The sequence below is a fragment of the Oculina patagonica genome, chromosome 11 (genome assembly GCF_052425735.1).
Source record: "Oculina patagonica isolate OP01 chromosome 11, crgOcupat, whole genome shotgun sequence".
NCBI lineage: Eukaryota > Metazoa > Cnidaria > Anthozoa > Scleractinia > Oculinidae > Oculina > Oculina patagonica.
Window position 1 is genome coordinate 21,509,818 of NC_135768.1, and position 27,129 is coordinate 21,536,946.

Sequence of the window (27,129 nt, forward strand, 5' to 3'; positions counted from 1 at the left end):
GCACTGTACTGCAAATATCTGTCACAGTTGAACACCTGATAAAGAAAGCTTCTCCGCGTTGCTAAATTTTACAAAATCGACGGCGAGATTCTGGAACACGAGCAAAAAATGTGCGCGAGTTTTCGTCGTGTGCGCGGATTAGGCTACATGACTGTTTCAGAAATCCTGCAGACAATGAAAGAGAATGATCTATTTGATAAGCTTTTAGAGTTTCCTTACTTGGTCCATATCCATGCAGTGCAGTGATACCTGCTACATCGTGTTCTGAACGATCATTCAGAACGTTGCGCAGATTGAAAACGTACCTCCACAGCACCTGATGGGGCGACGTGTCAGGCCAAGTAAAAAAACAAAACAAATGCTTCTCGTCCCCGCCCGCTCCATCTTTTGGGCCGCCTCTCTTTTTTTATTAATTGTTTTTGGAAAAGTTAGAACGAACAAAAACCAACAATATTTACTTTCACTTTGTATGGAGTAAGACATGGCTTTTGTCTGCGTTTAAAAAAACTAAGGCCAAAACTTTAAATCCTTGTTACGCTAGGTCCGTACTGGATAGTAGGTCAATTACCTTGCAGGATTTATTTTGGAAGTTCGCTTCTGGCCTGGAGAATTCGATAGACGGAAAAAAAAAATCGATTTTGGAACAACACAGGTAGGGAATGCAACAAAATAATAAATAATAACAAAAAATGCGCCCGCCCGCTCTCTTTTTTATATCCGGACGAGAAACATTAATTTTGTTCTTTTACTTGGTCTAAACTATTACTTGTCATCGCACTTGTATTAGCATTTAATGGGCATATTCTAACTCTGTAGTCAACAATGACATGAATCGTATTGTTGACATCTTCGGCCGTCGAAATGGTAGAGACAGCTTTTTCTTTTAACATGTTTTATGAGCTCGTATGATAGATTCTTGTGTAAGAATTTTTCACTTTATTTGTAAGCCTATGTTAGTGCATCGTATGACCCTCGTTTCCTCTCGACTGTTTTGTAAAAATTTGGGCAACTTGCGAGAATTTTTTGGGCAAATGACTCACCGCCCCCCCCTGGCGAAAAAATGCCCGTACGCCTATGAGTCTACACACATCTGGTGATTGATATTCTTGTTATTATTATTATTATTGTCTTTGGAAAGCTTTCGGCATGGGGTACTTCCATGGGGTACTTCTAAGCCAGGAAAGTGGGATTGAGTTTCCAGTTTTTGAAAATAACAGACGGTCCAAAGGTTAAAAAGATGTAACAACTTGCAAACCAACAACAACAGCAAATACGCAATGGGCACTAAAGAGAGAAGACGTGCTAAAAAGACAAAGAAAAGGCACTTGATTTGAGTTTTAACGTTTCTTCTTCAAGTCATTGTTTGCTCTTAAAAACGTTTAACGAGGAAGTTGAAAAGTTCAAAAACCCGATGACAAGTCTTTATTTAAACCGGAAATCCGTTAAGTACCGAAGTAATCATTTATGCCAATTGACTTTACAATACTTGAAAAGTTACTGGGAGTTTTAAAATGGGGTCATATGAGGTGTTAATGGTATATAAATAGATAAAATGTACGTGTGAAAGCTGGCTCAAAATGAATCATGAAAACATACTGTTTCTTTTTCTTTAAAAGCCCCACTCCTTTTGTAGGAAATAGCGAACTGTTTTCCTTTGCAAATATTAACTATCTGACTTAGAACGGACTTCAATCGAGGAAACGTGCTTCTTGGGTTGTGGTTTAACGATTTAAAGACTTCATTACGTCAGCCCAATCTCAACGGAGCAATGCCACGGCGATTTTGCTACCGTTTTTGGCCAAAATAGCGCTAAAAATATGACTAAGAACCTTCGCTTGTACACGCAATGTGTCAAAATTACCAAAATGAAGACATTAAGTGACTTTTTGAAGCCGATAGAGCAATATTTTGATAAGTGTTTAGAAATTTTTGAAGGCACAAGGACGGAATTTAAAAAAGGCTGCCAGATCTTGTCAATTTGTAATCAAACCCGTGAGCTCGTGCACGGTTAACTCATGTTTCCAACCTTAATATTAAACTTCAGTGCACTAGTTTAGTAATTTTTTTTGAACAACATTTGACCATTACTTGTAGTTTTCCAGTGATGTGAACGTGACTTTTGGCTGTTGTGTTATTAAAGTCGTGATAGTGAGAGTGCCTCTTTAAACTCATCATTCCAAACGTACTTCAAATTACACTTGTGTTTAGTTTGCCAAGAGCATGGTATCAAGTTCTCAAGATACAATTTGTGCAACGTTAACACTGAGAGATTTTTATTCTTGCTAGTAGGGAACTAGCAGACTTTGCTGGGGGTACAAGAACGTCAATTTTCTGAACAAAACACTGTTCCACTCGCAAATTCTCGAGTCTTATCCAAATCGGTTTTTCCACAAACATGTAAGTCAGCTTGCGAGGGAACGTGACTCTGCTTGGAACTGCTTTGTTGCCAACACCAACTGTACTTAACTCCACCCGATTACAGGATTAATAACACAAATTGAAGGAGCGATGATTATCCAATCAAGATAGTAAATTATCCATGATTAAAGAAGAATTAGCCTTGACTCAATTTCAGGGAGGTCTTAGCCAAGGTTAAAAGGAAACCTTAAACATGTTTATAGCTAAAACGGGGGAAAATAGACTAAGAAAGACAGATCAACCATTCAAGATAGCAGAAGAATTTAAAGACGAATTAACATTGACTTTCAATTTCAGGGAGGTCTTAGTTAAGGTTAAAAGGAAACATTAAACTTGTTTATAGCCAACACTGAGGAAAATAGACTAAGAAAGACAGATCAACCATAGCAGAAGGCTTTAAAGAAGAATTAGCCTTGATTTTAAATTTTTAGCGAGTTCTTAGTGAATGTTAAAAGGAAACTTTTTAACATGTTTATAGCTAAAAAAACTAAGACTAGGGAAAATAGGCTGAGAAAAGCAAACAGTGATCAACCATTCAAGATAGGAAAATACTCTAAAGAAGAATTAGCCTTGACTTTTAATTTCATGGAGGTCTTTGCCAAAGGTTAAAAGCAAAACTTGAACACGCTAATAGCAAAATAAACAGGAGAGGCGTCCAACAACTGAAAATATAAAACGACGTTCGATAATTGACAATGTATAAAATTACTAAGCGTTTAACTTCTCATCACTAAAGTCTTAATTCTCAATACCCGTCAGCCTGCTTGACAGTCCATTAATATCGTAATGAGAATTTTGATGTTAATCACCCTTATAATTTACCCCTGTTTGGTAAAATGAGTGTTTAGAAACTCTGAACACAGCCTTCTCTCTTTTCTGTATATAAATGTATCTAACTGAATCAAGAATATTAAATAAAAATGTAAAGTCTTATACTCATCCTCAAATATATGTTAATTACGTATGGCTTCACCATGGTGCTTTAAAACGTCTCTAAGGTTTTGGAGGATAAAAAATTGCCTCATCTTAGCAATAATTCCTGCCGTCTTTGATGTTTTAGTATAATTTCATTGCACTAATTCAGAGATCATTGAAGTCTTCCTTGTAGTCTATAGAAAAAAATTATCAGTACAGTATGTTAAGTTTGGCCTTATCTGCAACCTGGCTATGTTTTTTGCTTCAAGGAAACGTCAGTAGAGCGTATGGCTGTACGTTAAGTGAGGTCTTCTTATGTACATGTTTCTTGTAGCTGATATTGCAAGGGGTTATGCGGCCTATCTCGTCTCTTTCGATGGCATGTATCGCAAAAATCAACAAATGAATGTTATTAATTTATGTTAACTTTATTTCAATTCAAGGAAATTACCCCAAGTCGAAATGTACTCAACAATTACACGACATTTTTCAAAGACCGGTTAATACAAAAGCAAATAAGGCTTACAGGCCCGGAGGCTACACTTAAAACTACACACTAGGTAGAGGTATAACATCATGAGCAAAAAATTAACAAGTTGTGCAGTATTTTAATGCACCTTTAATATAATATTGTAACCATTCTTAAACGAGAACTCCTTTATTAAGGACCAGTAGTGAAGCAGCTATCGGAAGCCTGTAATTCTACTGGCCCTTTAGTGTAGCAGTTGGTATTGTCTTGAGGGCTAGGGTATTGTTCCTGTTGTTTGTTTTATTTTTCTCTCGAAGAGTAGCGAGCCATTTATGTGACAGAGGCTTTGCCAGAGCTCCTACACGACCCTTTAGGACCAGGAATCATAACTGAACTACGCTTGTACATTCAAATTTTCGTCCCTCTTTTCGTGTATTTTCTATACAGTCGAAGCTCTCTTAACGGACACTCTCGTAGACGGACAGCTCTACTTACGGCCGCCTTGTTTGAAACCCCCTTTTAACTCCCATACAAACTCTGTATGTGACCTCTCACGCGAAAACGTTCCTTAGGACTTGCCGTTTTGACACGGATAGCCGCGCGTTTGCCGTTCAGTAGCCGTGTGCACGGAAAGGGATGCCGTTTGAGCCGTGTAAGCTATCCGTGTAACATAAATTAAGGGCCGTTTAAGCCGTGTGGCCGTTCCGTGTAAACAAAATTGTCAGCCGTTCGAGCCGTGTGACCGGTCCGTGTGAAGAAATTGACTAGCCGTTCGAGCCGTGCAATTAATTTTTATAGTTCCGAAGAAACTTGTACAGCTATGGACAAAGAGGAAGTGTGGCAGTGTTGCGTCGAGCGAGATGTTTATCTAGTCATTGCGTTACGCATTTGCCGAAAGGTTGCATATAAATTATACAGCAAGTGATCGCAATTCAGACGTCTGTTGTTTCTTTTCGGCCAAAAAAACAAACAAACAAACAAACAGAGAAATTTACCATTCCTCTCAAAAGACTGAGATATTCGATACAGTTTAAGTTTAATTCAAAGTTTTGATTCAGAATGCAGATAAGAAGAACAATTCGATTTTATGTAATCAGTGTTATTGTATTACGACTGTTTTGCGATAATATTATTCGGAGCCGTTCGAAAGAGGAGTTTTGCTATTTTGTTATGAATGAAGCCGTTTAAACTTTTTCCATCCGCGCGGCCGTTCGACATCATCCGTGTGAAGAAAATTTACATCCGTGTAGCCGTTCGACTTCATCCGTGCGAAAAAAAAATACATCCGTGTAGCCGTTTAACTTCATCCGTGTAACAAAAATTTACATCCGTGTAGCCGTTCGACCTCATCCGTGCGAAAAAAAATTACATCCGTGTAGCCGTTCAACTTCATCCTTGTAACAAAAATTTACATCCGTGTAGCCGTTCTCGGTATCCGTGTAGAACGGCTCATCGAGCCGTTTCTCATCCGTTCGCTTGCCGCGCGTTTCACCGAACACACGGATTCCGTAAGGAACGTTTTCGCGTGAGAGGTCACGTATTTTTATACATTCTCGTTAAATCAAGTCTTCTTTTAAACATATTGGACCTCGAATAACTTGAGTCTAGTTCTTATTCAGAGCGACATATACATGAAGTCGCCTACAAAATGTGAGAAATTATGCAATAAAATTGCTAAAGGTTTAGCTCTCCGTTGGACCTGACGTTTGAATACAACTGCAGCAAAAGAGTTGAACCTTGCCTGTTTTATGAAATAAATGATTTACAGCAACTATAATTGCTTTTCGGAGGGCACCAACCGAACTTGCCGTTCACAAAAAGGTTAACTAAACTGGTTTGTTTATTTTATAAAACTTGTTTGCGGTTTCGCATAGGTTAGTCAATTTAAGCTTTGTAAACAACTGCTGCAGACCGCTGACCTTTGTTTCCTGCAGGTGCAACCATCAGCTTTCCACGTCTCCTCCGTCGTACCCAGTGCACCATTACACAAATGAACGCGGACAGTAACAAGCTGGCTACGACAGAGATCCAAATGCTGTGTTTTGCGATGACCAAGGAAATATCCCGTCTGTTATCATTGCGAGTATTTTTTTGAGCTCCTTCTGTATGTAGGACCTTGCTGCTAACCTCCACAGAATTTGTGGATGTGGCACCGTTTGAATGCAAAATTGAAGCTTGAGTTCCATTTTCTCTTTTGCGAAGCTCGCCCATAATTTCGGTAGGAAAGTTCCCGTCGCCATCTTTTCCTGAATTCTGAGTGGGGTTGCTTGCGTTATGTTCGGTTCGCGTTGGAGGTCGACGCGTGCCGCGATGACTGTTGGGAATTTTTGGAAATCCCAGATGATCGAGTGGGGGAGCGGTTCTGTTTCCTCTTAATAGCTTCTCTATCTGAACTTCTGTTAGTCCTGTTAAATTAAGAGCAGATCCAGTTGGCCTTGGTGTGTTTCTTCGTCTCGTTGGCCAGCCAAAGAAAGGGCGTCTATAAGTTGTAGCTACTGTGGGGACCCCCGTGGTGGTTAAGTTCTTCACTAGGGTTGTGTTGGCCGAAGGGCTAGGTTTGCTGGATATATCGCGCTTGATTCGATGCCAGAGATTAAAAGCTTTAAAGATAATCAGAAAAAAAATGTTTAGTATAAGGTGAGAAAACATACTTGATTGCTTATTCGTAAAGTGCAACGAGAGATTAACGTTTCTCTTAAAGCGATCTAGTCTGCAATGTTTTCTTTCAGTATAGTGACGACGGACTGAAAAACACGCAAGGGTTTTCGTGAAGAGCACTAAAAATTCTTGTATAGACGAAAATGGTTTGACTTAACACAACATGGAACAGTTAAAAAAACTACGTAATTATTCATAGGAATAACCATTTTTCATGAAGGAAACTGTATTCAAAATTAAGCTACTTATGGATTTTATTCAATGAAATACAAAAGGAAAGAAAGTAATGCTCGTTTCAGAAATACCCTGTTTTTGACAAAAGTGACCAGAGCTAGAGTGCACGTGCGCACGTTTACTTACAACAGGAGGACTAAAAAACGTGTTAATAAGCAAGCTGAAAATTCGTGATTGCAGAGCTCCTCGAAACTCTATTCGATAATTCCATTGGTTAGGAAAATAAATAAATGGGATTCGAAGGATTACGTTCACAATCACGCCTACGTCGTAACTATTTGAATTGTTTACATAAACGCGCAATTAAAAAAAGACGTTGTTCTCGAATGTCAAGTTTTGCGTTTTTCACCACCGAAACTGTGTTTTTCCCTATGTTTTTACTTAAGCCTGGTTTTCACTAGCGACGCAAGCACAAAGGCAAGCACAAGCACAATCACGAAAAAAAGACAAATTTCAATCCTTGTGCTTGTGCTTGCCGCAAGCACAAGCACAAGCATCAAAATGCAATGCGCTTGTGCTTTTGCTTGAGTCGAAGCCGTTTTCACGGTGAAATAAGAGCTGTTATCCTTGCGCTTGTGCTTGCGTCGCTAGTGAAAACCGGGCTTAAGGGCTATATTTATTCGGCTCTTCTGAGCTTTCAAGCTTCAAGAACTAATTTCAACCAAAAAGTGATCTCGCCTTACTATAAATCATGTTTTCATGGAAGAGCTTGCAAAAACACGTCCATCTGCAAATTTCTTTCATCTTTTGCGAGAAGTCACGTAAGCTAGAAAACGAGTGAACGATTAACTTGAATTTTAAACAAAAACTGGAATACAAACACGTGATTTGCTATTAAAGAATCTAATATATCAAGTGTTAAAAGAAAGAGGAAGTGAATTGTTTTGATCGTGATGGGAAGTATCAATGAAAAGATTGAATACAACGACGGAAGTGGCAAGATGGCAATTTTCATTTTTGATAACCGCAGTGAAGCCCGCAAAAAGTTCGGGACACTTTGTACAAAGCTTAATTCTCGGCCACCGGTTTTGTGCTGTCAAAGATTACGTTGAAAAAAATGTGTAGTCACGGAATTGTTGACGGTGCGAACTTTGTCATATTTATACAGAGAGAATTGTTAAAGGGTCCCAGCATAAAAAAACACTTTTTCAAAAAACTCGAAATCTTTGCTAAAAGCCTTTGAACTTTCATGGTTAATAACAAAACTGTCGCAAATTTAAGTTCTAATGCTGTCTCAAACCGTCCTGAGTTTAATCAGCGATTTAATTTTGCCTTATTAACTTTGTTGTTTTTGCAAACAACCAAATGTTAAAGGTTTCGTTGAGGTCGCGTCAGCAAAATTGTAAATCTTATCTGTTTGTTGATATTATATTGTTCGCGTGTAAAATTATTAATGGCATGTACAATTTTACTTTTAGAAGAACACCAGATATTTACAATAATGCTTCGATATGCACTTAAAATGGAACTCCTTTCTGCACGAGCCGTTGCTAGGCGACATCAGTGTTGGTCTTGGATGAAAAAAAAACAAATTGTCTGAGCAGTTTACTCAAGATTGATTGTCGAGGATTAATGTGTCTAACACAATCGTATTCATACCGATAAATGTCTTTTGTATTCCGGGAAATTCCTAATTAACTCCACTAAAAAGAGAACAATGGCGTACAAAAACCAGTGGGTTGACTACGTCCAAATAAACCTTTATTTACGAAAACAATAGATCGATAAACCAACGGTTTCATTTCAATTTGTAGCCCCAGTTTTTACTCAGTGATTTCCGTGTAAACCATTTTGCTATGAGCGATGTAATGTGTTTTATCTACAGAATACGGTATGCGATAAGCATCAAAAACTGTCGGTTTAGCTTCAGTTTCAGTTGTCCTAGTTGCCATTTAAAACAAAAGAAAGTAAACGTTTGAAGTAATAAAACTTGTTTGCTAAGGCTTTGTGTTTCTTTTACTGTATTGTGCACACGAATAAAAGAAAGGAAAGCGCAGCAGTCGACATGCACGGTTCAAAAGTCAAGAGTTCTTAATGAGCGCATAGATTCTCCCGTCGCAGTCGTCGAGTTCCACCCCTAAAAAAGATTCTCACGAAGTGTTTTTTTTTTTCTCTTCTCACAGTAATTCACGAACTTTGATTACGTTCAGTAAAATGCGTTGGGTTTTTTTAAGTGGTTGTTATTCATTCCTAAGTGACCAACATTCTCTACAAGAACTCTAAGAGTTTGAGCACCACTTTAACAAAACTCGCTACGCGACGGAACGCGGAGTTCTCTGAGTACAGTGTTAAAATGTATCGTAAGTTTACGCAACCATCAGTACAAACATTTCCTTCTTAGATTAAGCGCGACGTAAACGCTTCAAAACGAAGAAACGGAAACTATGAAGAGTAAAAGAACGTAAGAAAAACTCCATTCTTCTAACTTGCATCAAAAGTTTGCGAATCCGTCGAAGCATAGTTAATGGGCAAAGACATAAAAAAAATTAAATTTGGGTTTGTTTTGCGCTGCGCGGGGGTCTCTAATTGATGATGAAGTACGCAACTAATTGAAGATTTCCTTTTCTCTCAACAAGTTGATCTGAGTATTTCAGTCAAAACATCGGAAGTCATTTGCACTATACTAACCTTGTTGTTGCCCTTGTTGCTTCAAGCTGGATGCGGGTTCGGATGTTGTGGTGGGCAGGAAGTGCGAGCAAACAACAAAGCAAACCGTAAGAGCTACGACCAGAGAGGTGAAAGCTTTCATTTTCAAAACTGAGCAAAATGCAACTTTTAAGGCGTTGTGGACGATCTTGAATCGCGGGCACACCTATGGCACCTACTGGAGTTCTGCAGTTCTATCGCACGCGAGCTACGACGAAACTAACTCGCTGACACTCAAGCTGCGATTAAAGTCTAAATCGCTCAAAGGCCGCAAAGTATCTTTTTGACAGTTCGCTTGGCATCTGTCATACCACTCTTGTCACTGATTTCTGTTAAGTATTAGAGTTACTTGGACACAGTATTTGGCTCGTGACCGCCTCTGAGATAGAAAGCTACATCGGTTAAGGTCAACTGATGATAACACATTTTAGTGATATTTCCTGAGCGACGATACATTTCCGTCCGTGGAACGGACTCTGTTTAACGTTACATTTTCTAATCATAAGAAAGATTAAGCTTCGCGTTTGTATTTCCAGCGAACGGCAAAAAAAAAAAAAAAAAAAAAAGCCGTCGGCCGTTTGCCACTTACACGTCAAAGTGAGTATTTTCGCGTTTGGTGTGAATAATGACTATTTTCTATTTTTCTGGTAGATTTATTCGGTAATTAGAGAAAAGTAAGCAGCATCAGCAGTATTATGACGTTTGCCGTATAAAAACGTTTAACAAGGAAGTTGAAAAAATCAAAAACCCGATGACAAGTCTCTATTCAAACCGGAAATCCGTTAAGTACCGAAGTAATCATTTATACCAATTTACTTTGCATTACTTGAAAAGTTGTTGGGAATTTTAAAATGGGGTCATGTGAGGTGTTAATGGTATAGAAATAGATAAAATGTACGTGTGAGACCTGGCTCAAAATTACGAAACTAGCTCGTTAACACACAAGCTGTGATTTAAAGTCTAAATCGCTGCAAAGGCCGCAAAGTATTTTGATTGACAGTTCGCTTAACATCTGTCATAGCATGAATGTCACTTACTTCTAATATTAAAGTTTCTTGAACACAGCATTTGGCTCGTGACCGCCTCTGAGATAGGAACTGTATCGGTTAAGGTCAACTGATGATAACATACCGTAGAATTCCGGCTATAAAATGTGGGCTTTTTCAACTTCGTAAGGGGTAACGGAGGGGCTTTTATCCGGGAGGGGTTATCGGCGGAATAAAAAAAATTCGAAACGACCCACGGCAGTATTTCAGGATCGAAACATGTTTTAAAGGTAAAAAGAGTAATAATTTAACAAACAACAGTTTAGCCATGTTCAGTACTGTCATCCAGCAGAGGGGGGCTTATATGCGGGGGTGCTTACATAAATAGATAAAATGTACGTGTGAGACCTGACTCAAAATTGAATCATGAAAATATACTGTTTCTTTTTCCTTAAAAGCCCCACTCCTGTTTTTTTGGAAATGGCGAACTGTTTCCTTTGCAAATATCAACTATTTGACTAAGAACGGACTTCAAGCGAGGAAACGTGCTCCCTGTGTTATGGTTTAACGATTTAAAGACTTCATTACGTCAGCAGAATCTTAAAGGGGCAATGCCACGGCGATTTTGCTGCATTTTTGGCCAAAATGGCGCTAAAAATATGACTAAGAACCTTCGCTTGTACACGCAATGCGTCAAGAATACCCAAATGGATATTAAGTTGCTTTTTGAAGCCGATTGAGCAATATTTTGATAAGTGTTTAGAAATGTTTGAAGGCACAAGGACATAATTTTAAAAAGGCTGCCAGACCTTGACAATTTATGATCAAACCTTCGAGCTGGTGCATGGTTACAATTCATTCATTTTTACACACCTTAATATTAAAATTCATTGCACTAGTATATTTTTTTTTGAAAAACACTTGACCATTACTTCTAGTTTTCCAGTGACGTGGACGTGACTTTTTGCTGTTGTCTTATTAAAGTCGTGATCATGAGAGTTCCCCTTTAAACACATCATTCCAAACGTACTTCAAATTACAATTGTGTTTAGTTTGCCAAGGGTATGCTATCCAGTTCTCAAGATACAATTTATGCAACAATGAGAGATTTTCATTCTTGCTAAAAGAAAAATATCAGAGTTTGCAAGGGCTATAAGGAGTCCATTTTCAGAACGAAACACTGTCCAACTCGCAAATTTTCGAGTCTTTTTATGTAAATAGCTTCTCCACAAACTTGTTAGACTGAAGTAAGTCGGTTTGCGAGGGAACTTGACCCTGCTTGGAACTGCTTTATGGCCAACACCAACTGTATACTTAACTCCACCCGAGTTCTTTCATGGCTTAATTGCCATGAAAGAACTATATGCGGGTGGCTCTCAACAGGGACTAAGGATAGAAAAGTAAACAATGATCAACTTATCAAGATAGGAAAATATTAATGCTAAATTTAAAGAAGAATTATTATTGACTTTCAATTTCAGGGTGTTTTTTAGCCAAGGTTAAAAGGAAACTTTAAACATCGTAAAAAATGTTGTGGTTATTCATCGTGGTAGAGTAACGCAGGGTCAAAGAGGCAATTCACATAAGACTTCACCCTAATAATATCAACAGGGATAATGGAATTGAAATTCCTGAAGCATGGATGCCCGCGATCAAAAAACACAAAAACAGGAGAACTGTACGACAGCGGACCGCTGAGGGAACAACACGATACAGAAACAGCGAGGATGGAAATGCACCAATCACAGCTGTTGAAAACCAACCAATCACAGCGCCGCAGCGTGCTTTATAAGTTCACGCACAACCAGTCGACCTTATCGCCTGATGAAGACTAGCAGTGTGCAGTCGAAACGTCGCGATCTCCATCACACGTGACTACGTCGTGAGACAAACGAAAAATACTTTATTATTAACTTTAAACATGTTTGTAGCTAAAATAAGCTAAGACTAAGGAAAATATACTAAGAAAGACAGATCAACCATTCAAGATAGTAGAAGACTTTAAAGAAGAATTAGCCTTGATTTTAAATTTCAGGGACGTTTTAGTCAAGGATAAAAGAGAACCTTTTAACATGTTTATAGCTAAAATAAACTAACACTGAGAAAATTAGGCCAACGAAAGCAAAACAAACAATGATAGACCAATCAAGATAGCGAAACATAAATGAGTAAAGAAGAATTAGCCTTGACTTAAAATTTCAGGGAGGTCTTACTGAAGGTTAAAAGCAAACCTTGAACATGCTTAGAGCAAAATAAACAGGAGCTGACATTGGCTTATAAAACAACGTTCGATAATTAAAAATGTATAAAATTACTAAGCGTTTAGCTTCTCATCATTATAGTCTTAATTCTCATTACCCGTCTCCCTTTGCTTGACAGTCCATTAACAGTGTAATGAGAATTTTGATGTTCAACATTCTTGTAACTAGCCCCTGTTTGGTAAAATGAGTGTTTAGAAACTCTGAATACAGCCCCCAAATATATATATGTTAATTGAGAATGGGTACATCACAGTGCTTTGTGGGAGGCGCAGTGGCCTAATGGTTAGTGCGCCGGACTCGGGATCGAGCGGTCCGGGTTCGAGCCCTGGCTAGGGCAATACGTTAGGCAAGACACTTTACTCTCACAAAGCCTCTCTCCACCCAGATGTATAAATGGGTACCGGCGAATTTAATGCTGGGGGTAACCCTGTGATGGGCTAGCATCCTATCCAGAGGGAGTAGAAATACTTCAGCCGCTTCATGCTACAGAAACCAGGATAAGCTCCGGCCTGATGAGCCACTTGGCTCGACAGCAAGCATTGCCTACTTAGTTACCTTGCGAGAGCTAATGTACGACCCTTTAGGATGAAGAAGAGTAACTTTAAAAGGTAAGTACATTCAGCTTTTTGTGTAGTTTCTATAGTATGTAATCAAATGTCTCTCGTTGAATATATCGGACCTCGAATAACTTAAATCTACTTGTTTTTAAGAGCGACATAGTCGCCTACAAAATTTGACAAATTATGCAAGAAAATTACTAAAGGCTTTGCTCTCCGATCGAGTGACGTTTCGAGACAATTGGGGCAGAAGTGTTGACCTTTGTGGAGTGTTCTATGAAAATAAATGATCTATAGCAACTATAACTGCTCTTCGAAGAGCACTATCGAACTTGCCGTTTACAAACAAGTTGATTTAACACGTTTGTTAAATGTATTTGCATCTTGTTTGGAGTTTCGCGCAGTTTAGTCAAGCTTTGAAAACAACTGCTGCAGACCGCTGGCCTTTTTTACCGGCAGGTGCAACAACCAGCTTCCCACGTCTCCTCCGTCGTACCCAGTGCACCATTAGACAAATGAACGCGGACAGTAACAAGCTGACCACGACAGAGATCCAAATGCTGTGTTTTGCGATGACCAAGGAAATATTTCGTCCGTTATCGTTGCGAGATTCTTTCCGAGCTCCTTCTGTATGTGGGACCTTGCTGCTAAGCTCCACTGACTTAGTTGATGTGGCTGCGTTTGAATGAAAAGTTGAAGTTTGAGTTTTATTTTCTCTTTTACGAAGCTCGCCCATAATTTCGGTAGGAAAGCTCCCGTCACCACCTTTTCCTGAAGTCTGAGTATGTTTGCTTGCGTTATGTTTGGTTCCCGTTGGAGGTCGACGCGTGCCGCGATGACTGTTGGGAATTTTTGGAAATCCCAGGTGATCGAGTGGGGGAGCGGTTCTGTTTCCTCTTAATAGCTTCTCTATCTGAACTTCCGTTAGTCCTGTTAAATTCAGGGCAGATCCAAATGGCCTTGGTGTGTTTCTTCGTCTCGTTGGCCAGCCAAAGAAAGGGCGTCTGTAAGTTGTAGCTATTGTGGGGATCCCCGTGGTGGTTACGTTTTGCACTAGGGTTTTGTTGGTCGGGCTAGGTTTGCTGGATACATCGCGCTTGATTCGATGCCAGAGATTAAAAGCTTAAAAGATAATCAGAAAAAAATGTTTAGTATAAGGTGATAAAACATACTTGATTGCTTATTCGCAAAGTGCAACGAGAGATTAACGTTTCTCTTATAGCAATCTAGTCTGCAATGTTTTCTTTGAGTATAGTGACGACGGACTGAAAAACACGCAAAGGTTTTCGAGAAGAGCACTAAAAAATTCTAGTATAGTCGTTAATGCTTTGACATTACACAACATGTAACAGTTAAAAACTACGCAATTATCCAAAAGAATTACCGTTTTTCATAAAGGAAACTGTATAGAAAATAAAGCTGCTAAAGGATTTTCTACAATGAAAAACAAAAGGAAAGAAAGTAATGCTCGCTTTAGAAAGTTTTTGAAAACAGTGACCAGAGTTAGAGCGCACGTGTGCACGTGCGCACGAAAGCGGAAGTCATTCTCCGTTTGGCAGGAAGACCAAAAAAACGTGTTAATTAGCAGGTTGAAAGTTCGTGAATGAAGAGCTTCTTGTAGATCTATTCGATAATCAGCATAGGTTAGGAAAATAACGAAAATGGGATTCGAATGATTACGTTCATGATAACGCCTTCGTCATAACTACACGAATGTTTACATAAACGCGCAATTAAAAAAAGACATTGTTCTTGAATGTCAAGTTTTGTGTGTTCTCACCACCAAAACTGCGTTTTTTCCTATGGTTTTACTTGGGGTTTTATTTATTCGACACTTCTGAGCTTTCAAGCTCCAAAAACTAGTTTCGTCTAAAATCTGATCTCCTTACTATAAATCACGTTTTCCTGGAAGAGCTTGCAAAAACGCGTCCATCTGCAAATTTCTTTCATCTTTTGCGAGAAGTCACGTAAGCTAGAAAACGAGTGAACGATTTACTTGAATTATAAAGAAAAACTGGAATACAAACACGTGATTTGCTATTACAAAATCTGTTATATCAAATGTTAAAAGAAAAAGGAAATGTTAAATTGTTTTAGTCGTGATGGGAGGTATCGATGAGAAGATTGACTGCAAAGACGGAAATGGCAAGATGGCAATTTTCACTTTTGATAACCGCAGTGAAGCCCGCAAAAAGATCGGGACACTTTGTATAAATGCTAATTCTCGGCCACAGGTCTTGTGCTGTCAAAGATTACGTTGAAAAAAATTTGTAGTCACGGAATTGTAGACGGGGACGAACTTTGCCAGTTTCAATACAGGGAGAATTGATAAAGGGTCCCAGCATAAAAAAAAACTCTTTTCCCAAAAAAAAAACTCGAAATCTTTGCTAAAAGCCTTTGAACTTTCATGGTTAATAACAAAACTGTCGCAAATTTAAGTTCTAATGCTGTCTCAAACTTTAATCAGCGATTTAATTTTGCTTATTAAACTTTGTTGTTTTTGCAAACATCCAAAAGTTAAAGGTTTCGTTGAGGTCGTGTCTATTATTAATGGAATGCACGATTTTACTTTTAGTAGAACACCAGATATTTTCAATAATGCTTCAATATGCACTAAAATGGACCTCTTTTCTGCACGAGCCGTTGATAGGCGACATCAACGATGGTTTTGGATGGAAAAAACAAATTGTCTGAGCAGTTTCTTGAGACTGATTGTCGAGGATGAATGTGTCTAACACAATCGTATTCATACCGATAAATGTCTTTTGTATTCCGGAAAATTCCTAATTAACGTCACTAAGAAGAGTACAATAAAGTACAAAAACCAGTGTGTTGACCAAGTCCAAATAAACCTTTTCTTACGAAAACAATAGATCGATAAACCAAAGGTTTCATTTCAATTTGTAGCCCCAGTTTTTACCGATTTCCTGGTAAACCATTTTGCTATGAGCAATGTAATGTTTTTTGTCTACAGACTATAGGAGATAAGCATCAAAAACTGTCGGTTTAGTTGCAATATCAGTCGCCCTAGTTGTCATTTAAAACAAAGAATGTAAACTTTGTAGTAATAAAACTTGTTTGCCAAGGCTTTGTGTTTCTTTTACTGTATTGTGCACACGAATAAAAGAAAGAAAAGCGCAGCTGTTGACATGCACGGTTCAAAAGTCAAGAGTTCTTAATTAGTGCATAGATTCTCCCGTCGCAGTCGTCGAGTTCCACCCATAAAAAAGATTCTCACGAAGTGTTTTTTTTTTTCACTTCTCACAGTAATTCACGGACTTTGATTACGTTCTTTAAAATGCGTTGGGTTTTTTAAGTGGTTGTTATTCATTCCTAAGTGACCAACATTCTCTACAAGAGCTCTAAGGTTTTGAGCACCACTTTAACAAAACTCGCTACGCGACGGAACGCTTAGTTCTCTTAAGTGTATCGTAAGTTTACGCAACCTTGCAATACAAACGTTTCCTTCTTAGATTACGCGCGACGTAAACGCCTCAAAACGAAGAAACGGAAACTGTGAAGAGTAAAAGAACGAAAGGAAAACTCCATACTTCTAACTTGTATCAAAAGTTTCGAATCGGTCGAAGGATACTTTATGGTCAAAGACAAAAAAAAATGGGTTTGTTTTACGATGCGCGTGGTCTACCATTGATCATGAAGTACACAACTAATTGAAGATTTCCTTTTCACTCAACGAGTTGAGTATTCCAGTCAAAACATCGGAAGTCATTTGCACTTTACTTACCTTGTTGTTGCCCTTGTTGCTTCAAGCTGGCGGCGGGTTCGGATGTTGTGATGGGCAGGAAGTACGAGCAAACAGCAAAGCAAACCGTAAGAGCTACGACCAGAGGGCTGAAAGCTTTCATTTTCAAAACTGGGCAAACTGCAACTTTCAAGGCGTTGTGGACAATCTCGAATCGCGGGCACACCTATGGCACCTACTGGAGTTCTGCAGCTCTATCGCACGCGAGCTACGACCAAACTAATTCATTAACACGCAAGCTGTGATTAAAGTCTAAATCGCTTCAAAGGCCGCAAAGTATCTTGATTGACAGTTCGCTTGGCATCTGTCATAGCACTCGTGTCACTAATTTCTGTTAAGCACTAGAGTTTCTTGGACACAGTCCGGAGACACAGTATTTGGCTCGTGACCGCCTCTGAGATAGCAAGCTGTATCGGTTAAGGTCAACTGATGTTAACATATTAAAAAAGTGATATTTCCTGAACGACGAGACATTTCCGTTGATGAAACGGACTATGTTGCGGCTAGTACGGGTAAACTAGTATAGTATATTTGCATGTCTCCCAGGTCTGTTTGTTAACAATAATTTCAAGGGGGAAAGGGGTACTCCCATATATTAGCTATATGGGTATGGTCCGTTGAAAAGGGTGTGGTGTTCAAGCATTTCGGGTTTAACAATCAATTAGCACTTATAATGACTGGCTTCAAGGGAAACAGAGTTTCACTGAGGGTTAAGGGGAAACAAAGAGCTTTGGTCTACTGGTATCGTTAACCGGGATTTGAACTGCTTGATGGTGTAGGAATTAACACCTGCAATAAACGGAAATACCTGAGTTCTGCGATTTGACCTTAAATTATAGATGACAGTTAATATGGTGCAGTGTATCGTATTCAAATGTTTTCGAAGATTTTGTTTAGTCTATAGTTTGTTTTTTCCTCAAAAAACAGCCTGAACTTGCTTGGGAGGTCATCTCGGTATGGGACGAGTAGTTGTTACGTAACCATGAAGTTGTAGGTACATGACCGCTATAAAACGCAAGTACAAATGGACGGGACTCGACTTACGCTGGTACTATTACCGAACTCCACTCAGTGCAGTACAAATAACAGGCGAAGCTAATATAAATGTCCCTCGATATTTGGATTTGCACTGCAAGAAACCCGCTTATTATGTCACAGACCGCGCGCAATCAATAACTTCAGTGTCGATTTTTTAGGAACGAAAAACGTTGCATAATAAATATCTTATTAGACAGCAATAAGAAAATTTCTTGTTGCGCAAGTTCTGAAATAAGTTCCCGAATTAAAAAGAAATCCTAGCGAATTATCATCTCTGCAGGGCTTTATGCATTCTGAAGCACTTGATAACTAAAACATTTTGCAAGGCTTAGCAGCTCATTTGTCAAGGGTTTAGACTATAAAATCTTGATTCCAGTCACAACTAGAATAAGCTTAGCGAGGAGTTAATGTGGATCAGCCAAATTTTCTTGATCATAAGTAGTGATTATGCAAAGGTTATGGCAAAGATAAACTTCAGAAAATTACGCAACTCATTTAAGATGAGCTGGAGAAATGTGGAAAAACTGAACCCATTAGTCAAGTTCTTAAACTTGCTTCTGAGAAGCCATAACGTCTCCTTGTCTTCTAAGACGATAATGTTTTCTGTAATGAAAGGGACTGTGTCACGGATTTTAACTAAATTTAGGCATGGAAAATGACCATCAAAGACCATCAAATTCGTTGAAATATAAAAGAAGGTACGGATGGCCAAAAGCAACGAAGATTAAAACGGATTGCGATATGGGTTTTTAAAATATTTTTGGGCTGGACAGTTTTCAAAGTTGATCTTGTTTGCTTGTAACTTTAAATTATAACGCCTGGGAGACACATTTGGTTGCAAGGAGGCTATGGTTTTGCTATCTACATCCATAGAAGTAATTTCTTTGCAAACATCAAATTTCACAACGAGTATTTGGCAAAACTTAATAAAATAAACTTAACTCAGCCGTGACACAGTCCCTTTAAGCTGAAATATTTCAGCAAGTATTTACCATGGCAAATTAATTTAAAACTATTTCTCTTTAAACCGAAAAAGATTTCAATAGGTTAGCAGTCATTTATTCTTGAATTAATAATAATTTTAATAAAGGTTATACAAGGTGAAGGAGGCACCATGCAATATATGATAGCGTTCATTTGAGAGATGAAAATTAAATCATAGATAAAAGACATCGTCTGTCAATGCTTTAAAATAAGAACTCTTGTTCTCCGCACCGCTAAGTTTCTAGTTATTGAATTGTTGATAGATGTATTAATTGGAAACCTGTCCGTTGTCACGCTCAAGAGTAGGACTTATCACGGTTTTTGACGCCATCTTGACGGAAAGGCAAAGCGGTGAAAAATTACAGTGTTTGTATGGGAATCCGACGGCAATTTTTTTTTTTCAAAAATTGAATTCTCCCCAACTTATTAATTGTAAAGTAAAGATACTAGGCAAAAGTTTTTATTCACCAAGTTTGAAGAATGTAGCTGGGCTAGAAAGCGTTCAGTTACGTTTTTAATTTTCCACACATTTGTCTATATTTTTTCTGCAAATTGACGCGGTTCGCGGAGGAAAAATATAGACAAATGTACGGAAAATTTAAACGTAGCTGAACACTCTAGCCCAGTTACATTCTTCAAACTTGGTGAATAACAACTTTTGCCTAGTGTCTTTGAGTTGTCCAGAATTCGATTTTTGACAAAATTATTTGCCTTCGGATTCCCATACAAACACTGAAATTTCTAACCGCATTGCCTACCAGTCAAGATGTGAAATGAATTGCCAAGGTCAAAAAATTAGGAGAATTCCTTAGAAATTAAATAACAAAATAATTCACATATTTCATATGGCGGCATCGGCAATTCATTCTGCTGATAAAGCAGCTTTGATGCTATGGACATTTTCTAGAAATTACTTCTGCGAAAATAAGTTTCCTTTCTTCTTGGACAGAAAAAGGTGCAGTGACGACCATAAACTGAGAAGAAACAACGCTTTTTGCGTAATTATCCTGTGTGGTCCTATAATATCATTTTCACTTAACATGCACGGGGTATAATTTTCCGGATCTCCAGGGACGCACGAAAGCGCAGGGTTTAAAATAACCGTTATTCCGTGACTAGGCCCTCACCAAAAGTCACGATACGACATTAGACTGCGACAACCCTGCGTCAAGAGATAAAATACGTTTTTTACGTTTTTCTTGCCCATTAAATTAACTTGAGTTTGTTTTTTTTTGCAACGTGAAGAGTTATATGAAAAAAAGTTACCTTCTGGCACACAATTTTTGAGGGTTCTAATTTTTGCAATATTTGTGGGTTTTATTCACGATAAGCACAAAAATGTTCCCGCAAAAAAGAAAATTTCCTCAAAAATTTACTTTATTTTTAACCGGACGAAGAATACCGTCACGTAAACATAAAACCGACAGTAAATAATTTGGATAATGTGGAGCTACTTTTGGTATTATTATAGGTTGAGCAGACATCGTCTTTAATGTTTAACAAATGCTGCAGTTGTTTTCGTCGCTACATTATAAAAACAATCATCCACTGTCAAATAATATGCTATTGATACAGAAGTTATATACCAATAATTAAAACCTGATTAAACGTATTTTGTTGCAACTGTATTTCATTTCCGATAAGTCAAAAAGCCGAAAACAACATTACGCTTATCACAAACATATTTCGACTTGCCAAATATCGCGAAAAAAAAAATTCCTCGCTTCTCCCAATCTCAAAAATAAGATCCCACATAACACAAAATTTTACCAATCCCGTGACAAACTTTAATTTATCTCACGAAAAAAACTTGTGCTACACTGTATAGCCAAATAAGATGTTGGCAAAGTCTCCCCACGACTCTTGCGTCTGTAAATGAAGTTTTGATATGGCTTAGAAAAACAACTGGTTCATTCAAAAGATCTTTTCACCAAGTTTTACATTATTTTCAAAGGAATCCTGGGCAAAGGCCTTATTATGTAATAAGAGTGTTTGTCCAGTTGGGTGATGAAATTGCTTTGATGTTCCGCTTTTGTGGGAATATTCACTTTCAAAGTTTATTTGGGTCGTATTTTGATTATTCCTCAAGGCAACAGCAGGTTCATTTCCGCTTGTTTTGACACGTACACCGTACAGTGACGTCATCCTGATGTTCTTGCGTCACAAAGAGGCCAGGAGAAAAGAAGAGATAGCACGGTGATGCAAGCAGTTACTCACATCAGTTGGTGACCAAACTAAATAAACAGAATTTAAGGAGGCTCAAAACAGTGTTTAGTACTTTCCAGCTCTTATATACTTTGATGGGACAGTGCTACAAACATTTATCAGTTACTGCTACAAAAATGCTATCAATCAAATGCCCAATTATTGATAAACAAATTGTGGTAATTTTCTTGACGTCACTAGTAACCATAACAACGATATAATCTGTTAAAAACACTCTTAATTTTAGCTTTAAGTACTTATAACTCAAAAACGAGTCCGGTGACCCCCATTTTTTATTATTGAATAATGATCAGCATGTTAAGATACAACTTTTTGCAAAGTTAAAAAATTTCTCCGGAGCGGTTTCAGAGCCACCTTAAATGTTCGAGCTGGACGGTGCTGGAAACTGTTGTGAGCCTCATTAACGTTCATAGCAGTCAAACGTGAGGTAAAACAAAGCACTCATGGGATCGGACTGTATGTAAGCTTTTGTAAGGTGTCTCATTGGGTAGCTAATAACCTTGCTCAATATGCGAAGCAAAAGGAAATGGAGAAAGGAGAAAATACATCATGCAATGACCGCCGTGACGACATGTGAAAACGCCTGCGAGACACTGTCAAATCATGATATTTTGCGATAACCGAGTGAAATAATTGTTTTTTCATTCGATCACTGACCTTGTTTTAGGCCCAGTAGAAATTTCAAATCTCTATCCGGCAACTGTAGAAAAGGAGCTGCCATATCTTTTTGGCCACGCTCAATCTCGTACCTCGAGTCTTCGCCGTTCCTTACTGCGCAAGTTTGACGAAACGAGCGACTCTCTAAGGTTCCGCTGCATGATCGATCTTGAGTGGTTTTGAAAACAATAAAAATGGCCGACAGTAAAACACCAAGAAGTCATGAGAAGTCCGTTGAGTCATGCTATTGAAAGCTAGGCAATTCGACCGGCAGTTCGATATTTTCGGATTTCCAATCAGAACTTTCCAGGGTCGCTCGTTTCCCCACCGCTGGTCAAGGGAAACGAAGACGATGGGTACAAGCAGTGGGCCGCGCTCTCGCTGTCAGTCATGAACAAAAGAGAAGTGCTCTGGAGAATGAACCAGCTGCCATTTTCTCGAAAGTGGACCCAACTTACGTATGAGCGGAATATTATTTGAAGCAAAATCACTGTCATACACTAATGCGCGTGCGCAGACCGTTATTTGTAGTGAATTATTTGTAAATCACGTGGTAGGCTCTCGACCATTGAAAAGGAAGAGAAAAATGCATTGAATGATAATTATATTTTTTCTCAATTTTATTTATTCTGTCAAATTACGTTTTAACTGAAAAACATAATAAACAAAAGCCAGAAAAAAAAAACTGAAACACCCCGAAGAAAAAGACGGCCGCAATGGATGCTCCTGCTGTTATGGCATGGCACTTAAAGATTGGTATGAGGCCTCTTCGGTCTCACGGCACCATATTACCAGGGTGATCAGAGCAAGTGTTGTATCGAGACCCATGAACAGGAGAGCGATCGAAAGCGACATCATGTTTCTGAGAGCCAAAATAGCCAAGATTGTGTTCACGAAGACAAACCGCGCAAAAACGGACCCCAGAGTGGGGGCCTGTTGGTCAGAGCGTGCTGCGATGATAAGCAAGAAGCCAATTACGACTACACCTAGCCCAATAAGGCGAAGGTACCCCTCAGTACGGCCCAGGAAGTGTAACTGTAAGATGTTCCTCCACAGCTGAGGACAGACAAGTAAGGTTCCTCCACCGATGCAGGCAACGAACACTGAAGACCATTGGGTGAATTTTTGCGTGTTGTTCATTGGTTCTATACTCGAAATAGACAACATGGACCTCAACCAATCACGATTCATTGCTTTAACAGTCGTCATGGTTTCGTCTGAAAACAAATGCCAAACAAACAGAAAGTCAAAAAATTAATTAGTCGCGCAATGCCCTCAGAAAATGTAATCTCTGACGATTGAGAGGCATGAATGCAAGTTGACAAGGTCTGATCAAATAAAATTTTGGTCGTAAGTGAATCTTGTACTATCTAATTTCGCTGAGTTTAAATCTCAGAAAAATCGTTTCATTTGATCTGTAAAAACATCGGCTCGAATATGAACTGCTATGAAGTATTATTTCACTCTTTTATCAAAAATAGGCCCTACAGTTACTAAAATGATAGCGAAATAAAAAGCAGTAAATACTTTTTTTAAAAAAACTAAGCATTCAACCAAAAGAATCAATATTTAATAAACTCTCCTATTTTCAAATTCACTGAAACATTCTAAGGCAGTCAATTTTAAGCCTAAACTCATGAAAATATTGCGCTGATTTTCACGCTAGTGGATTGCTGGCATATTATGCGTCCCGTGCATTTGTAAGTTTCAGTACATCATGAATTACTAAAGCTAATGATTTCTTTGCGAAGATCAGTTTTCGCGACGATTCAACTGAACTGCTTATGTAGCTTGTTCGGTATTTTTGTAATCTACCTTGTTAAATTAGCTTGATTCTGCACAATTTTCAGAAAACAAGCATGAGTTATACGTATTCATGAAAGTACTGAAATTTACAAATGCACGGGGCTCGAGACAATGAAGATGCATAATGAGGCAGAAATCCACTGTATGGTGAAAATCAGCGTACTATTTTCCTGAGTTGAGGCTTAAAATTGACTGCCTTAGAATGTTTCAATGGATTTGAAATTTGATTTTCATCCAGGGCCGTAACTAGCAAGAGGCAAGACGAGGCACTTGCCTCGTCTATATTTTTACCCAAAAATAATAACAAAATAGGTTTTGTTGGGAAAATAATCCCCAGTTGAACAAGATCTCAAGAAATACCTCATAAAAAATGTCTCCGAAAGAATTTCAGGGCTTCTAGATTTCAAAATTTTCTGGACGGCATACCCCCTGAGCGCCCTAGCAAGATCTTGCCTCGTCTATGGCAAAAGTTGGCCCTGCTTCATCTTGCGTGCTAAGGTAAAAAAAATATATATCTATTGCTTTTTACTTCGCGACCATGCATTTTAGTAACTGTTGGGGCCGTTTTCGAAAAAAAGAGCGAAATAACACTTCATATAGCAGTTCATATTCAAGCCAATGTTTTTACAGACCAAATGAAACGATTTTTCTGAGATTTATACTCAGCGTTATTAGAGAGTACACGATTTACTTACGACCAAGACACTATTTGATCAGGCCTTGTGAACGTACTTTTCAACAACGTTTCGAGACTGCTTTGTTTTCGTTGTATTTTAACAAATTAAAACTTCATCAGAAGTTTTCTAAAAACTCTCTCATAGAAATTCTTAAAATATTACAGACCTTGAAACAAGTATTTCACGTCAAAGATCCAGATAGCCTTTTCCCAAAATTATCCCTTTATCACAAGTTAATCGGTCTTGTGTTAAATAGGTGGTTACGTCATTGCGTTGCTATGGTAACTCCAATTTCGACAAAGCTTACATAATCTGAAACTTTCATTGTTCTTTAGTACAGCTGTATTGATCGATTTTCAGTTGGATTAATTATGTTGACATACAAGCTGCTCAACGTAGAAAGGTATTGTCACTTAAAAACGCGATCGAGCTTCCTTAAACAACGTTACCATCCAGAAAAGCTAAACTACTTAATTTTGAAAAAAAAAAAAAAAACATAAAGAAAAGTTGAGATTAAAAAATAGACGGCAAAAGCTAATGATAAGGTCATTATCGCTGTAATGGGAAGGTGTGTAAATAAATAAGCATGAACACAAATCGGCATACGTAACCACAGTGTTTTTAAATTTTGTTCAACATTGGGCTCTTTATTCGTGCTTGCAAACCAGCCCTCAGACTTTATAAAAAAGGATCCGTTGTGCTTGTGTTATCTCGGTTTACACGGACGTTCAAACGGCACAAACGTAAGCGAAAGACAATAAATAGGATAATTTTCTACGCATGTGCTTGCGTCGCCCCATTTAAAGGGACAGTATCACGGCTGAATTTACTCTGTTTTGTTAAATTTTGCCAAATTCTTGCTATGAAATTTATATTTGCCAAGAAATAACTTCTATGGATGTAAATCGACAAAACCAAAGCTTCTTAACATTCAAATATGTCTCCTGGACATTATAATTTAACGTTACAAACGACTGAGACTTACTTTGGAAACTGTTCAGCCCAACAGTATTTCAAAACCGCATATCGCAATCCGTTTCAATCTTCTTCAATTATTGTCCATCCGTACCTTCTTTTGTATTTGCTGTGTTATTGAAATGTTCCTTAACTCTTCTAAGTGACTATTTTTACATTTCACTCAATTTGGTTGACATCTTCCGATGCCTTAATTTGCCTAAAATCCGTGATACAGTCCCGTTAGCATATACATATCTTGTAATTACTCACCTTTATGCTTGGGTGGGATTTATATTGCTTTCAGATAGAAATCAGGAGCACCCAATGAGGGAATTCAGTCAAAAGTCTTGAAATGTCGTTGTACTGTTTTCCTTTATCGTTTTATAAACGGCCTTTTAAACGGATATTTCTGTCACAGTTAAAATTTTTTTAATTTTCTAGCTGAATGTTAAAATGGCAGAAACTTATAGGGAACAAATCTCATTACCCGAATTTGCGAGCTGTTGTTACCTTTTCTAAAATCGTAGCTGTACCAAAAACGTTTTAACCACTCCGAAAACAACAGGTGTAATATTTCCCACATAACGAAGATTCGAGGTGACATTTCACTAAAGAATATTTGAGGGATAACAGGACTTCAAAGGAGAACTTCAAATATTCCGTTTATCCGTTGGGTGTCCCTGAGAAATATTTCTCCGTTAAACAACACTTTATCAACCAGATAAAATAGTGGCAGATTCACTTACCGATAATTTTCAGTTATTCCGCTACAATTAAAGTGCCTTCTATTAACCTTTGTCGAACTGCTGTTCAAATAGCCTCGATCGTTCCTTCAATCTACGCACCTCCAAAGTGGCTGGAGTTGGAATTGAGTTAAGTATACACTATGCAAATCATGCTAAAAGGTCATTGCTGATTTTATGGCAGAGAGAAACTAAACATTTCAATTGAGCGTGACGCTTACTTTCGTTTTATTCCCAAATAAATCTTTTTTAAACTTGTATTTGCTAATTTTATTATTGCTTTTTCTGTCCGACTAGTTGGGTGATACTAAAACAATTAGTCCCTTCCCCCTCAAGGGCCATGGATCAATAGCCCATTCAGCTTCGCCTCATGGGCTATTGACCCGTAGCCCTTGCGGGCTACGGGTCTAATTGTTAATTAGTCCCCTCTACCGGCTGGACAAGACTGAGGAAGAAATGGTACCGGCGAATTTCTAAGACAACCTGACAGAATGCTTTGGGGTGACCCGTGATGGACTTGCATCCCCTAGTCGCTTTATACTGCGGAAACAGGAGATGAACGGGCCTAATAAGCTACCTGTACTTGTAAAAAGACTTTTATTTCTTATTTCCAGACGTCATTGCGCGTTAGGGCCCCGGGCCCCAGGGAGAAGCACTCGTGTCTGAGAAAAATATGATATACTTTGTTTTTTGCTAGAAGCGCTTTAAATTGAAGACGAAGAATAAAATTAGTTTTAACGTTTGGCATGGTTTGGAAAGGTGAAATGGCTAAAATCGCATATTTACGAACATCAGCAGTGAAATAGGCCATTTCCGAGTTACCATTTGCCTCCATTTCAAAACGAGTCTACGTGCGAAACCATTCAAATCAAAATGAGTTTTACCTTCAGGTCCATTTTCATGCAAATCAGACTCATTTTCATTTGAATGGTTTCGCACGTAGACTCGTCTCGAAACAGAGGCAAAGGGTAACTCGGAAATGGCCTATTAATGACTGGATTTTGGCATCTTCACTGTACAAGGGTTTTCAAGGAAACCCAACAAATTGTTTCGGTGGAATATCGATTTGAAAGGTATTACTTGCTTTGGATGTTCGGATTAAACTGTGTTGAGCTCAGAAGTTTATCACATTAT

The 27,129-nt window shown here is 38.4% G+C and overlaps 2 protein-coding genes and 1 pseudogene across 2 annotated transcripts in view; all 3 read right to left on the minus strand.

The window, feature by feature from the left end:
- LOC144629753 (uncharacterized) overlaps positions 1–17,104 on the minus strand; it is a 39,237-nt gene extending 22,133 nt beyond the window's left edge. The window contains exon 1 of the mRNA XM_078487968.1: positions 16,890–17,104. Within this exon, the coding sequence (XP_078344094.1) occupies positions 16,890–17,010 (121 nt within the window). The 5' untranslated portion in view covers positions 17,011–17,104. The remainder of the gene's footprint in view (positions 1–16,889) is intronic.
- Positions 5,666–9,560, minus strand: LOC144630711 (uncharacterized). The gene is made up of 2 exons (XM_078489088.1): positions 9,323–9,560; positions 5,666–6,402 (listed from the first exon to the last, which is right to left on the minus strand). The coding sequence occupies exons 1-2, from the start codon at positions 9,441–9,443 to the stop codon at positions 5,687–5,689; spliced, it is 837 nt and encodes a 278-aa protein (XP_078345214.1). The 5' UTR covers positions 9,444–9,560; the 3' UTR covers positions 5,666–5,686.
- A 5,352-nt stretch (positions 17,105–22,456) lies between the features above and the next one.
- LOC144629754 (uncharacterized) lies at positions 22,457–23,021 on the minus strand (annotated as a pseudogene).
- Positions 23,022–27,129: the final 4,108 nt, after the last annotated feature.